This window comes from Monodelphis domestica, chromosome 4 (genome assembly GCF_027887165.1).
Source record: "Monodelphis domestica isolate mMonDom1 chromosome 4, mMonDom1.pri, whole genome shotgun sequence".
NCBI lineage: Eukaryota > Metazoa > Chordata > Mammalia > Didelphimorphia > Didelphidae > Monodelphis > Monodelphis domestica.
Genome location: NC_077230.1, coordinates 427,761,830 through 427,774,697, shown reverse-complemented (window position 1 = coordinate 427,774,697; position 12,868 = coordinate 427,761,830). Strand labels below are relative to the sequence as shown.

General features: G+C 39.2%; 1 protein-coding gene across 1 annotated transcript; it reads left to right on the top strand.

Moving 5' to 3' along the window:
* Positions 1–1,044: 1,044 nt before the first annotated feature.
* On the top strand, positions 1,045–12,593 carry LOC130459015 (carcinoembryonic antigen-related cell adhesion molecule 1-like). The gene is made up of 5 exons (XM_056826228.1): positions 1,045–1,124; positions 9,474–9,783; positions 9,825–9,831; positions 10,164–10,446; positions 12,560–12,593. The coding sequence occupies exons 1-5, from the start codon at positions 1,045–1,047 to the stop codon at positions 12,591–12,593; spliced, it is 714 nt and encodes a 237-aa protein (XP_056682206.1).
* The last annotated feature ends 275 nt before the right edge of the window (positions 12,594–12,868 follow it).

Genomic DNA, 12,868 nt, shown 5'->3' with positions numbered 1-12,868 from the left:
TATTGAACAAATCAAGAGGCAAAACATCTGTCCATTTTAAATGTGTTTCTGAACAGAGTTTGCCTATTTATGTTTTCAGTTCTTTGTTCATACGCTTGACCTGCCTGGAACCTTGGGGTCGATATACTGAATGGTAATTGTACTTAATCCCTAAATTCTTGTAGATTACTTTTAGAATCTGGGAAGTAAAGTGAGACCCCTTGTCCGAATCTATGGTATCAGGAATGCCATGTCTAGGTATAATCTCCTTTAATAGAAATCTCACTACCGTAGCAGTGTCACTTTTCTTGGATGGACATGCCTCAACCCATCTAGTCAATTTATCCATAATCACCAATGCATATTTGTATCCCTTGTCTCTAGGCATGTTGATATAATCAATTTGAATACACTGAAAAAGCATATAGCTGAGTGGTCTGCTTCCCAATGCAGCACTCTTAAAATGTCCTTGATTATATCTCTTGCATGTTTCACATGCCTGACAAGTTCTAATGGTATTTTTTGTAATTCCTGGTGCTGTCCAATATCTCTTTATGGTATCCAGAATCCCTTGCACTCCATAATGTCCTTCTGCATGACTTACAGTGCATAGATGTTGATATAACTTTTTAGGGAGAATAGGTTTACCCCCTTGAGCAATCCAGACACCCTTGATTAGTTTAGTACCTAGCTGCTCTTTCCATGACTGCATCTATTCTCCATCCTAGGCTTCAGTGAGATCCTGCCTTTTGATCAGAGAAATTCAGCACATGGTGAGGATCGAACCTAGCAGCGTACTTTGATGTTGTGCCTGCTCAGTCATTCCCTAGGGGTATTCTGTCCTTCCCATGAGTGTGTGCCTTAAAATGGATTATGGCCACCTCTTTAGGAAAGTCTACAGCACTTATGATATGATCTATCAGATTGCGATATGCAATTGGTTTCCCAGCTGAAGTTTTATGCCCTCTGTTTTACCATATGTACGATGACCAATGCACCGTGGAGAAAGCATATTGTGAATCCAGAAAAATATTAGCTCTTTTCCCTCTAGCTAATTCTAGGGCCATGATCCTCCCTAAGCGCCAACATGGCTTGGCAGTGATGCATGCCAAAGAGTTTTGTCATTGTCAACAACTGCTGCCCCTGTGAATTTTCTCCCATCACGAACATAAGAGGATTCATCCATGTATAACTCTATTTCTGGATCCATAAGAGGTGTATCTTTAAGGCATTCATTTGGCCTATGCATGAGTTCCACTATCTGATCCCAATCATGCAATACTTCTCCATCCATTGGCAAATCAGGGATCAGAGTTTCTGGGTTCGATGGTGCATATCTATGAATTGTGATGTTATAATTGCCTAACAAAATGACTTCCTACTGGGATATTCTTGCATCGGTGAATGAATGCATATTCTGCGACCATAACAGTTTTTCAATTTGATGTGCGGAATACACATGCAATTTACATCCTAGTACTATATCATATGACTTCTTGACCATTAGAGCTGTAGCTACTAAGCTCCTGAGGCAATGAACCATTCCTTGTGCAACCGGGTCAAGGATAGGACTGTAAAATGCAATAGCCCTCAGATTTAACCCAAAATACTGTGCTAATATTCCAGAAGCAACACCTTTTGCTTCATGGACATACAAGTGGAATTCTTTCATATAATCAAGTATTCCCAAAATTGGAACAGATAAAATAGCTCCTCTCAACTGTGACAAAGCATGTAAATGTTCTTTATTTAATTGCAATGGTTCTTTAATATCTTTCTTTGTCATATCAATCAAGCACTTGGAAATATGAGAATATCCTACTATGTACTGCCTTGAGAAACCAGCAACCGCCAGAAAAGCTCTTAAGTTCTTTCTTAGTTCTAGGGGTGCCTAGCTTCTGTATGTCTGCCCTCCTTTTATTAGATATTTTCCTGGTGTCCCCCTCCAGGACTAATCCTAAATATTCAACTGTTGGTAGGACCCATTGAATCTTCTTTTTAGAAACTTTATGTCCCCTCTTATAAGGTTCTCTCAATAATTTCTTTGAATCTTCCAAACATGTTTTAGGGTCAGGAGATGCTAGCAACAAATCATCCACATAGTGTATCAATCTGCTATGTTTGAAAGTTATGTTAGCTAGATCTCTCTGCAACAGTTGACAAAATATTGAAGCAGACTCGCAACATCCTTGCACTAATCTTGCATAGCACAGCTGGGTTTGTCTCCATTGGAAAGCAAAAATATTTTGAGAATCAAGGTGCAATAGTATAGTGAAGCAAGTGTTGCTCAGGTCCAACACTGTGTACCACCTAGACTCTGCAGGTATTTGAGTTGTGATATTGTCTGGAGATGGTGTTATAGTGTGTTTTTTTTTCATATAAAATTATTCACAGCCCTTAAATCCATCACAAATCTCCAGGCAGGAGTTCCATCTTCATTTAGCTTATTCTTTTTAATAGCTAATATTGGGTAAATGTATTCAGATACCATAGGTCTCAATATACCTTGCTCAAGCAAACTATTTTTTTTTTAAATATATTTTATTTGATCATTTCCAAGCATTATTCGTTAAAGACATAGATCATTTTCTTTTCCTCCCCCCCACCCCCCATAGCCGACGCGTAAGTCCACTGGGCATTAGATGTTTTCTTGATTTGAACCCATTGCTTTGTTGATAGTATTTGCATTAGAGTGTTCATTTAAAGTCTATCCTCTGTCATGTCCCCTCAACCTCTGTATTCAGGCAGTTGCTTTTTCTCGGTGTTTCCACTCCCATAGTTTATCCTTTGCTTATGAATGGTGTTTTTTTTTCTCCTGGATCCCTGAAAGTTGTTCAGGGACATTACACCGCCACTAATGGAGAAGTCCATTACGTTCGATGATACCACAGTGTATTAGTCTCTGTGTACAATGTTCTCCTGGTTCTGCTCCTCTCGCTCTGCATCACTTCCTGGAGGTTGTTCCAGTCTCCATGGAACTTCTCCACTTTATTATTCCTTTGAGCACAATAGTATTCCATCACCAACATATACCACAGTTTGTTCAGCCATTCCCCAATTGATGGGCATCCCCTCGTTTTCCAGTTTTGGGCCACCACAAAGAGCGCAGCTATGAATATTTTTGTACAAGTCTTTGTGTCCATTACCTCTTTGGGGTACAGACCCAGCAGTGCTATGGCTGGGTCAAAGGGTAGATATTCTTTTGTCGCCCTTTGGGCATAGTTCCAAATTGCCCTCCAGAATGGTTGGATCAGTTCACAACTCCACCAGCAATGAATTAATGTCCCTACTTTGCCACATCCCCTCCAGCATTCATTACTTTCCTTTGCTGTTATGTTAGCCAATCTGCTAGGTGTGAGGTGATACCTCAGAGTTGTTTTGATTTGCATCTCTCTGATTATAAGAGATGTAGAACACTTCTTCATGTGCTTGTTAATAGTTTTGATTTCTTTATCTGAGAACTGCCTATCCATTTCCCTTGCCCATTTATCAATTGGAGAATGGCTTGATTTTTTGTACAATTGATTTAGCTCATTATAAATATGAGTAATTAAACCTTTGTCAGAGGTTTCTATGAAGATTTTTTCCCAATTTGTTGTTTCCCTTCTGATTTTAGTTATATTGGTTTTGTTTGTACAAAAGGTTTTTAGTTTGATGTAGTCAAAATTATTTATTTTACATTTTGTGATTCTTTCTATATCTTGCTTGGTTTTAAAGCCTTTCCCCTCCCAAAGGTCTGACATGTATACTATTCTGTGTTTACCCAATTTACTTATGGTTTCCTTCTTTATGTTTAAGTCACTCACCCATTTTGAATTTATCTTGGTGTAGGGTGTGAGGTGTTGATCTATTCCTAGTCTCTCCCACACTGTCTTCCAATTTTCCCAGCAGTTTTTATCGAATAGTGGATTTTTGTCCCAAAAGCTGGGATCTTTGGGTTTATCGTATACTGTCTTGCTGAGGTCGTTTTCCCCCAGTCTATTCCACTGATCTTCCTTTCTGTTTCTTAGCCAGTACCAAATTGTTTTGATGACTGCTGCTTTGTAATATAGTTTTAGGTCAGGGACTGCAAGGCCCCCATCATATGTGTTTTTTTTCATGATTTCCCTGGATATCATTGATCTTTTGTTCTTCCAAATGAACTTTGTTATGGTTTTTTCTAAATCAGTGAAGAAGTATTTTGGTAGTTCAATGGGTATGGCACTAAATAGATAAATAAGTTTGGGTAGGATGGTCATTTTTATTATATTGGCTCGTCCTATCCATGAGCAGTTAATGTTTTTCCAATTGTTCAAGTCTAGTTTTAGTTGTGTGGCGAGTGTTTTGTAGTTGTGTTCATATAGTTCCTGTGTTTGTCTTGGGAGATAGATTCCTAGGTATTTTATTTTGTCTAAGGTGATTTTGAATGGGATTTCTCTTTCTAGTTCTTGCTGCTGAGCTGTGTTGGAGATATATAGAAAAGCTGATGATTTATGTGGGTTTATTTTGTATCCTGCAACTTTGCTAAAGTTGTTGATTATTTCAATTAGCTTTTTGGTTGAATCTCTAGGATTCTTTAAGTAGACCATCATGTCATCCGCAAAGAGTGATAACTTGGTCTCCTCCTTGCCTATTCTGATGCCTTCAATTTCTTTATCTTCTCTAATTGCTACTGCTAGTGTTTCTAGTACAATGTCAAATAGTAGAGGTGATAATGGGCATCCTTGTTTCACTCCTGATCTTATTGGGAATGCATCTAGTTTATCCCCATTGCAGATGATATTAGCTGTTGGTTTTAGATATATACTGTTTATTATTTTTAGGAATGACCCTTCTATTCCTATACTTTCTAGTGTTTTTAATAGGAATGGGTGTTGTATTTTATCAAAGGCTTTTTCTGCATCTATTGAGATAATCATGTGGTTCTTGCTAGTTTGCTTGTTGATGTGGTCAATTATGTGGATGGTTTTCCTAATGTTGAACCAACCCTGCATCCCTGGTATGAATCCTACTTGATCATGGTGAATGATCCTTCTGATCACTTGCTGGAGTCTTTTTGCTAGTATCCTATTTAAAATTTTTGCATCTATATTCATTAGGGAGATTGGTCTATAGTTTTCTTTCTCTGTTTTTGACCTGCCTGGTTTTGGAATCAGTACCATGTTTGTGTCGTAAAAGGAGTTTGGTAGAACTCCCTCTTTGCTTATTATGTCAAATAGTTTGTATAGTATTGGGGTTAACTGTTCTCTGAATGTTTGATAGAATTCACAGGTGAATCCATCAGGCCCTGGGGATTTTTTCTTAGGAAGTTCTTTGATGGCTTGATGGATTTCAATTTCTGATATGGGATTATTTAAGAATTCTATTTCCTCTTCTGTTAGTCTAGGCAGTTTGTATTTTTGTATATATTCATCCATTTCTCCTAAATTGGTGTATTTATTGCCATATAATTGGGCAAAGTAATTTCTAATGATTGCCTTAATTTCCTCCTCATTGGAGGTGCTGTCCCCCTTTTCATCTTTAATGCTGTGAATTTGCTTTTCTTCCTTCCTTTTTTTAATTAGATTGACCAGTACTTTGTCTATTTTGTTTGTTTTTTCAAAGTACCAGCTTCTTGTCTTATTTATTAAATCAATAGTTCTATCACTTTCGATTTTATTAATTTCTCCCTTAATTTTTAGGATTTCTAATTTGGTTTTCTGCTGGGGGGGTTTAATTTGATCACTTTCGAGTTTTTTCAATTACATTTCCAATTGATTGATCTCTGCTCTCCCTTGTTTGTTAATATGAGCTTTCAGGGATATGAATTTGCCTCTGATTACTGCTTTGGCTGCATCCCAAAAGGTTTGAAAGGATGTTTCGCCATTGTCATTTTCCTTGATGAAATTATTAATTGTTTCTATGATTTCTTCTTTAGCTAAACGGTTTTGGAGTATCATATTGTTTAATTTCCAATTGGTTTTAGAATTGGTTTTCCATGTACCATTACTAATCATTATTTTTATTGCCTTGTGATCTGAGAAGGCTGCATTCATTATTTCTGCTTTTTTGCATTTGTGTGCTATGTTTCTGTGACCTAATGTATGGTCAATTTTTGTGAATGTGCCATGTGGTGCTGAGAAGAAGGTGTATTCCTTTTTATCCCTATTTATTTTTCTCCATATGTCTATTAATTCTAATTTTTCTAAGATTTCATTCACTTCTTTTACCTCTTTCTTATTTATTTTTTGATTTGATTTATCTAAATTTGATAATGGTTGGTTTAAGTCTCCCACTAGTATGGTTTTATTGTCTATTTCTTCCTTCAATTCTCCTAGTTTCTCCATTAGAAATTTGGGTGCTATATTATTTGGTGCATACATGTTGATTAATGATATTTCCTCATTGTCTAGAGTCCCTTTTAACAAAATATAATTACCTTCCCTATCCCTTTTGATCAGGTCTATTTTTGCATTGGCTTTATCAGATATCATGATTACCACTCCTGCCTTCTTTCTATCAGTTGAGGCCCAGAAGGTCTTACTCCATCCTTTAATTCTGACCTTGTGGGTGTCAACCCGCCTCATGTGTGTTTCTTGAAGACAACATATGGTAGGGTTTTGGATTCTAATCCATTCTGCTATTCGTCTACGTTTTATGGGTGAGTTCATCCCATTCACGTTCAAAGTTATGATTGTCATTTGTGGACTCCCTGGCATTTTGATTGCCTTACCTAATTCTAACCTTTTCTTCTTCGGCTCTACCTTTTAGTCCAGTGATTTACTTTGAATCAGTCCCCCTTGTCCCCTCCCTTGATGTTTCCCTTTTTAGTCCCTCCCTTTTTGTTCCCTCCCCCTCCCCCCTCTCTTTCCCTCCCTTTTTGTTCTCCCTCTCCCCCTCCCCCCCTTGGTTTTCCCTTTTCCTTACCCTTGTTGGGTAAGATAGAATTCAAGATCCCAATGGATCTGGATGTTTTTCCCTCTCAGAGTTGATTTCCCTGAGATTGAGGTTTAAGTAACCCCCCCCCCCTCTTTTCCTCTCCTTCTTATAGGAGTTTTCTTCCCCTCCCCTTCCCCTGTGAATCTTTGTGTGAGAACCATTATTCTATTTGGTCTTTCTTTACCCCCTATTTATACATTACATTTTCCCCATATATTAGTATACATAGGTTGATATAAATGTAGTCCTTATAGAAGAGAGTTTGAGTAAAAGAAGAAGATAACATTTTCCCCTTTCCTTAATATTTACCTTTTCAGGTATTCCTTGCTCTTTGATTTTCGGTATCAAACTTTCCACAGAGCTCTGGTCTTTTCTTTGCAAAAAGTTGGAAGTCTTCTATTTTGTTGAATGCCCATACTTTCCCTTGGAAGTATATAGTCAGTTTTGCTGGGTAGCTGATTCTTGGTTGGAGACCCAGCTCTCTTGCCTTTCTGAAGATCATGTTCCATGCCTTACGATCATTCAGAGTAGAACTTGCAAGGTCTTGGGTGACCCTGATTGGCATTCCTTTATATCTAAATTGTCTTTTTCTGGCTTCCTGTAGGATTTTTTCTTTTGTTTGATAGCTTTGGAATTTGGCAATTACATTCCTGGGAGTTGTCTTTTGGGGGTTTAGTGTAGAAGGTGTTCTGTGAGCTCTGTCAGTGGCTGTATTGCCCCCTTGTTCTAGAATCTCTGGGCAATTTTCTTTGATTATATCTTGTATCACCATGTCCAGTTTGGTGTTTATTTCTGGCTTTTCTGGGAGTCCAATTATTCTTAAATTATCCCTTCTCCCCCTATTTTCCAAATCTATCACCTTGTCGGTGAGATATTTTATGTTCTCTTCTAATTTCTTGGTATTTTGGCTTTGCTTTATTGATTCTTGCTCTTTTACACGATCGTTGTCTTCCAGCTGCCTGATTCTGGCCTTTAAAGCGTGGTTTTCTTTTACAGTTTGGTCAAACTGGTTTTGTAGATGCGTGAATTTCTTTTGCATTATTTCGAACTTTTCCTCCCAGAAGGCTTCCATCTTTTTGGTCATTTCTGATTCAAATTCTTCATAGGTTTGTGGAGAGTTTCCATTTCCTTTGGAAGGTTTTGGAGCATTTTCTTTTATATTATCTTCTGTCTGCTCTGTATTTTGTATTTTGGCTCCATAGAATGTGTCCAAAGTCGCCCCTTTCTTCTTATTTTTCTTGGTATTTTGGGGCTTCTGTGGTTCTGTGGAGTTTGCCATTTCTGAATGTGGAGGATTAGTTTTTCTTGTCTCTGTCTGGTGTTCAGACGCTTTAGTCCTGGGCAGATAGTTCTATGAGCTTTCCCTGGGTTAAACTGAATATGCCTCACTGGAACTGGAATGGAAGGGTCGGACCATGAGGAATCGCTGGCCGTGAGGCTGTTTCGTCGGCCTGCGGGGGGATGGGCTGCAGCTTTCCCAAGCTCCGGGCAAGGACTTTCACTGAGACATGGATAGCAGGATCCAGCCCCGTGAGGCTGTCTTGCCCGCCCTGAGGGTTGCTGTTGTTTTGACCAGCTCTCTGCAGCGGAGGCCCCAGGCAGTAACTTTCACCCGGACCGACCAGCTCTTTGCAGCGGAGGCCCCAGGCAGTAACTTTCACCCGGACCGACCAGCTCTTTGCAGCGGAGGCCCCAGGCAGTAACTTTCACCTGGACTGGGACTTGGGTAGAAGACCCTGAGGGTTGTTGTTCCTCAGACCCTGCTCTCTGAGCCCGGCGCGGCTGCCGCTTCCGGGAGCCTTGGACTCTGCGCTCCTACCCCTGAGGTCCGAGGGATCTCGGGTTCTGGCTTTTAAGGGGAGCCGTACCTTTTGAACCGGGTCCAGGTCCAGGAGGAGGGTTCCCAGGGTCTGTGCTGTTGATCGTTTTGAATTTCAGCGCCTTAGGAGCTTCTAGTTTGAGATCGGTCGGGAAGGGTTTTCTGGAGATCTGAACTTCAGCTTTCTCTAAGCCGCCATCTTAACCGGAAGTCCCTCAAGCAAACTATTTATGATAGGTGTTACCTCTTCTCTCGCTTCTCTACTCAATTTGTATTGTGGTATCTTAGATGGTAATCCTTCCCTGACCTCAATCCTAACAGGAGTAATAGATTTAATCTAACTCATATCATTTTGATATTTTGCAAACACCCCTTGTGGTATATCTGTGGGTATGTCACACATAGAAGTTACAACTTGAATCTTTTCAGGTTCTTCTTCAAGTTGTTCTAATAGTGATAGTGCTTCAGTGAATTCCTGGATAGATGCAATTAAATCTCCCCAGATTTTTCTGTCTGGGGTCTGTCATCCCCAGTCCTACTTGCCTCAGCCCAGAAAGACTGAGCACCCGGGGCTTGGGCTCCATGTGAATGTCTTTGTCAGCCACAGAAACTGAAGCTGAACTTTTCCTAAGGCCTGGAGGAGTTGTGATCTGCACCAGATAAAGGGGTGTCCTTGCCATTGAAATCACAGGTTTTTGGTCTCTGGCCTCCTGCCTTGCCAAGGTCTTAAACAGGCCACTTCCAAACCACTTATTTGGTTATAAGGTAAGAAAAAGAACCAACACAGTCATTTTCTGTCTATTCTCTGCACAGCGCCACTGTCCAAACCTACCATTCTCACCTCCAACAATACTGCAGTGGAGACCAAAGACTTCTCATTGACCTGCAATGCTACAGGTCAAATTCACGCTTACAAGTGGTTCATAAACGGAGTTGCCCCAGCTGGTCTCAGGATACAGCTGTCGCCAGATAGGAGGACACTCACTCTCAGCAGTCTCACAAGAAGCGTTAACAAAGGGCCCTATGTGTGTGAAATCGAGAACCCATTTTATCGCAATAGGAGTGATCCATTCACACTGGATGTTGCCTGTGAGTAAATTTGTTCTTCCTATATGGTGCCTGCTTATAGCTTGGTGGTGTGTTCCTAGAGGCCAGGCTAATTCCATCCCTCCTCAGAGAGCTAAAGAGCTAGGCTCTGAGGCTCCCAACCCCTTTCATCTTTAGGGAGCCCAAATTGGCCTTGTCATGTGTTCTGGTGGAGGGTGGCCATCCAGGGTGCTGAACTGGAGAAAGCCCTAAGATCTTCCAAGTTCAGATCCACACTGGAAAAGTAGAAGATGAGTTGTGAATTTCCCAGCTCAAAGGAGGATCAGGGAGACACAGTGGTTCTTGGTGATGGGTTATAGACTAGGAGATGCCCCCTTATTTCTGCCATAATCTCAATATGGAATCCTTCTCTTTCTTCCAGATGGCCCAGATATCGCCACAATTGTACATTCCCCCAATGAGTACCCTCCTGGGGCAAATATTACCTTGAGCTGTGTTGCTGATTCTAACCCTGCAGCACAATTCTCTTGGTTACACAATGGACAACCAGTCAGCAACTCAGCCACATTTTCTATTATTGCATCCCTGAGTGATGCTGGCACTTATACCTGTACTGCATCTAACTCATTCACTGGTTTGACGCGTACTGCAACCAAGAATATTATAATCTATGGTGAGTATCTGGATTGGGCCCCCAACTTTGTGCGGGGCTCTCTCTTTCCCTGGCATGACAGAAATAGACAAAAGTGACTCTCTCCCCCCCCCCCCGGTCCCATGGCACAGTGCATTGTGGTAGAAAGAGCCCTGAGCTCAGAATCATAAAACTTGGATAGAATCCTTTCTTTTCTGTCTACTCTCTGTGTAGTAAATGACTCCTCCTTTTGAGGCCTCAGTTTCTTTATCTACCAAGTTCTTTCTACCAAGTTCTTTTTACACCACAAACATGGTACTGATCCCAAAGCCAGGCAGGTTAAAAATAGAGAAAGAAAATTATAGGCCAATCTCCCTAATGAATATAGATGCAAAAATATTAAATAGGATACTAGCAAAAAGACTCCAGCAAGTCATCACAAGGGTTAGCTACTACAGGTAGAATTCATACCAGGAATGCAAGGATGGTTCAATATTAGGAAAACCATCTACATAATTGATCATATTAACAAGCAAACCAACAAAATCACATGATTATCTCAAAAGATGCAGAAAAAAAAGCCTTTGATAAAATTCAGCACCCATTCCTATTGAAAACACCAGAAAGTATAGGAATAGAAGGGCCTTTCATAAAAATAATAAACTGTATATATCTAAAACCTTCAGCAAACGTCATCTGTAATGGGGATAAACTCGAAGCCTTCCCAATAAGATCAGGAGTCAAACAAGGATGCCCATTATCACCTTTATTATTTAATATTGTACTAGAAACACTAGCAGTAGCAATTAGAGAAGAAAAAGAAATTGAAGGTATTAAAATTGGCAATGAGGATACCAAGCTGTCACTCTTTGCAAATGATATGACGGTCTATTTAAAGTATCCTAGAGAATCAACTAAAAAGCTAGTGGAAATAATCAACAACTTTACCAAAGTTTCAGGATACAAAATAAACCCACATAAGTCATCAGCATTTCTATATCTTTTCAACACATCTCAACAGCAAGAATTAGAAAGAGCAATTTCATTTAAAATCACTCTAGACAATATAAAATACTTAGGAATCTATCTCCCGAGACAAACACGGGAACTATATGAACACAACTACGAAATACTCTCCACACCATTAAAACTAGATCTAAACAATTGGAAAAACATTGATTACTCATAGGTTGGATGGGCTAACATAATAAAAATGATCATCCTATCCAAACTTATCTATCTATTTAGTGCCATACCCATGGAACTTCCAAAAAACTTTTTTTTACCGAATTAGAGAAAACCATAACAAAGTTCATTTGGAAGAACAAAGGATCAAGGATATCCAGGGAAAAAATGAAAAAAAAAATACATAGGAAAGTGGCCTTGCCGTCCCCGATCTCAAACTATATTACAAAGCAGTGTTCATCAAAACAATTTGGTACTGGCTAAGAGACAGAAAGGAGTATCAGTGGAATAGACTTGGGGTAAATGACCTCAGCAAGACAGTCTATGACAAACCCAAAGACCCCTGTATTTGGGACAAAAATCCACTATTTGATAAAAACTGCTGGGGAAATTAGAAGACAGTGTGGGTAAGATTAGGTTTGGATCAACAAATCACACCCTACACCAAGAGAAATTCAGAATGGGTGAATGACTTGAATATAAAGAAGGAAACTATTAGTAAATTAGGTGAACACAGAATGGTATACATGTCAAATCTTTGAGAAGGGAAAGATTTTAAAACCAAGCAAGACTTATAAATAGTCACAAAATGTAAAACAAATACTTTTGACTAAATCAAATTAAAAAGATTTTGTACAAACAAAACCAATGTAACTAAAATTAGAAGAGAAGCAACAAATTAGGAAACAATCTTCATAACATAAAGCTCTGACAAAGGTCTAATTACTCAAAAAGAAACTAATGCTACTATGCCTAATGCAATACAAGTAATACATCGTTTATGTTGTGGTCTTATTTTTTGTTGTATTACATAAAGAATTTGATCCCCTGGGCTACCATACCATGAATCTTTATGTTCAGTGGCAAAATGGGCCATGCGTGGTCACTTAATGATTAAGACAGGCCCATCCACCTGTGATCCTACACAGTAACTGACCCTACAGTTGCTACAAGTTATATTCCAATATTCAAATATCTAACTCTTTTGCTTGTTATTTCAGTAATGTTCAGCTTCAGGATGATTATTTACTGTAGGTATAAAAGCATATCCCCCTGTTAGGCAAGTCTGAATGTCTAATGTAACACTTGTATTTACTGGTTTTTGGACTTTTCCATTATTAGAAACATTAACATAGTGATACATATTTACTTTATCCAATGCCAGGTCTGTCTTTCTATAATCAATCAAAATCTGTATGAAATTAGCAGAACGTAACCAATTAGCTCTGGGGGCATCACCCACAAAGGCAAGCTGTATCCTCCTATAAAACTATCATGAAATTTATAAGAATCCAGTTTCTTTCCAATAC

Coding starts and splice junctions, on each gene's coding strand:
- LOC130459015 (XM_056826228.1), top strand. CDS start 1,045: ATGATCCTCCCTAAGCGCCAACATGGCTTGGCAGTGATGCATGCCAAA. Junction 1,125..9,473: donor TGTCAACAACTGCTGCCCCT/GTGAATTTTCTC, acceptor TAAGAAAAAGAA/CCAACACAGTCATTTTCTGT. Junction 10,447..12,559: donor GATTGGGCCCCCAACTTTGT/GCGGGGCTCTCT, acceptor TTGTTATTTCAG/TAATGTTCAGCTTCAGGATG.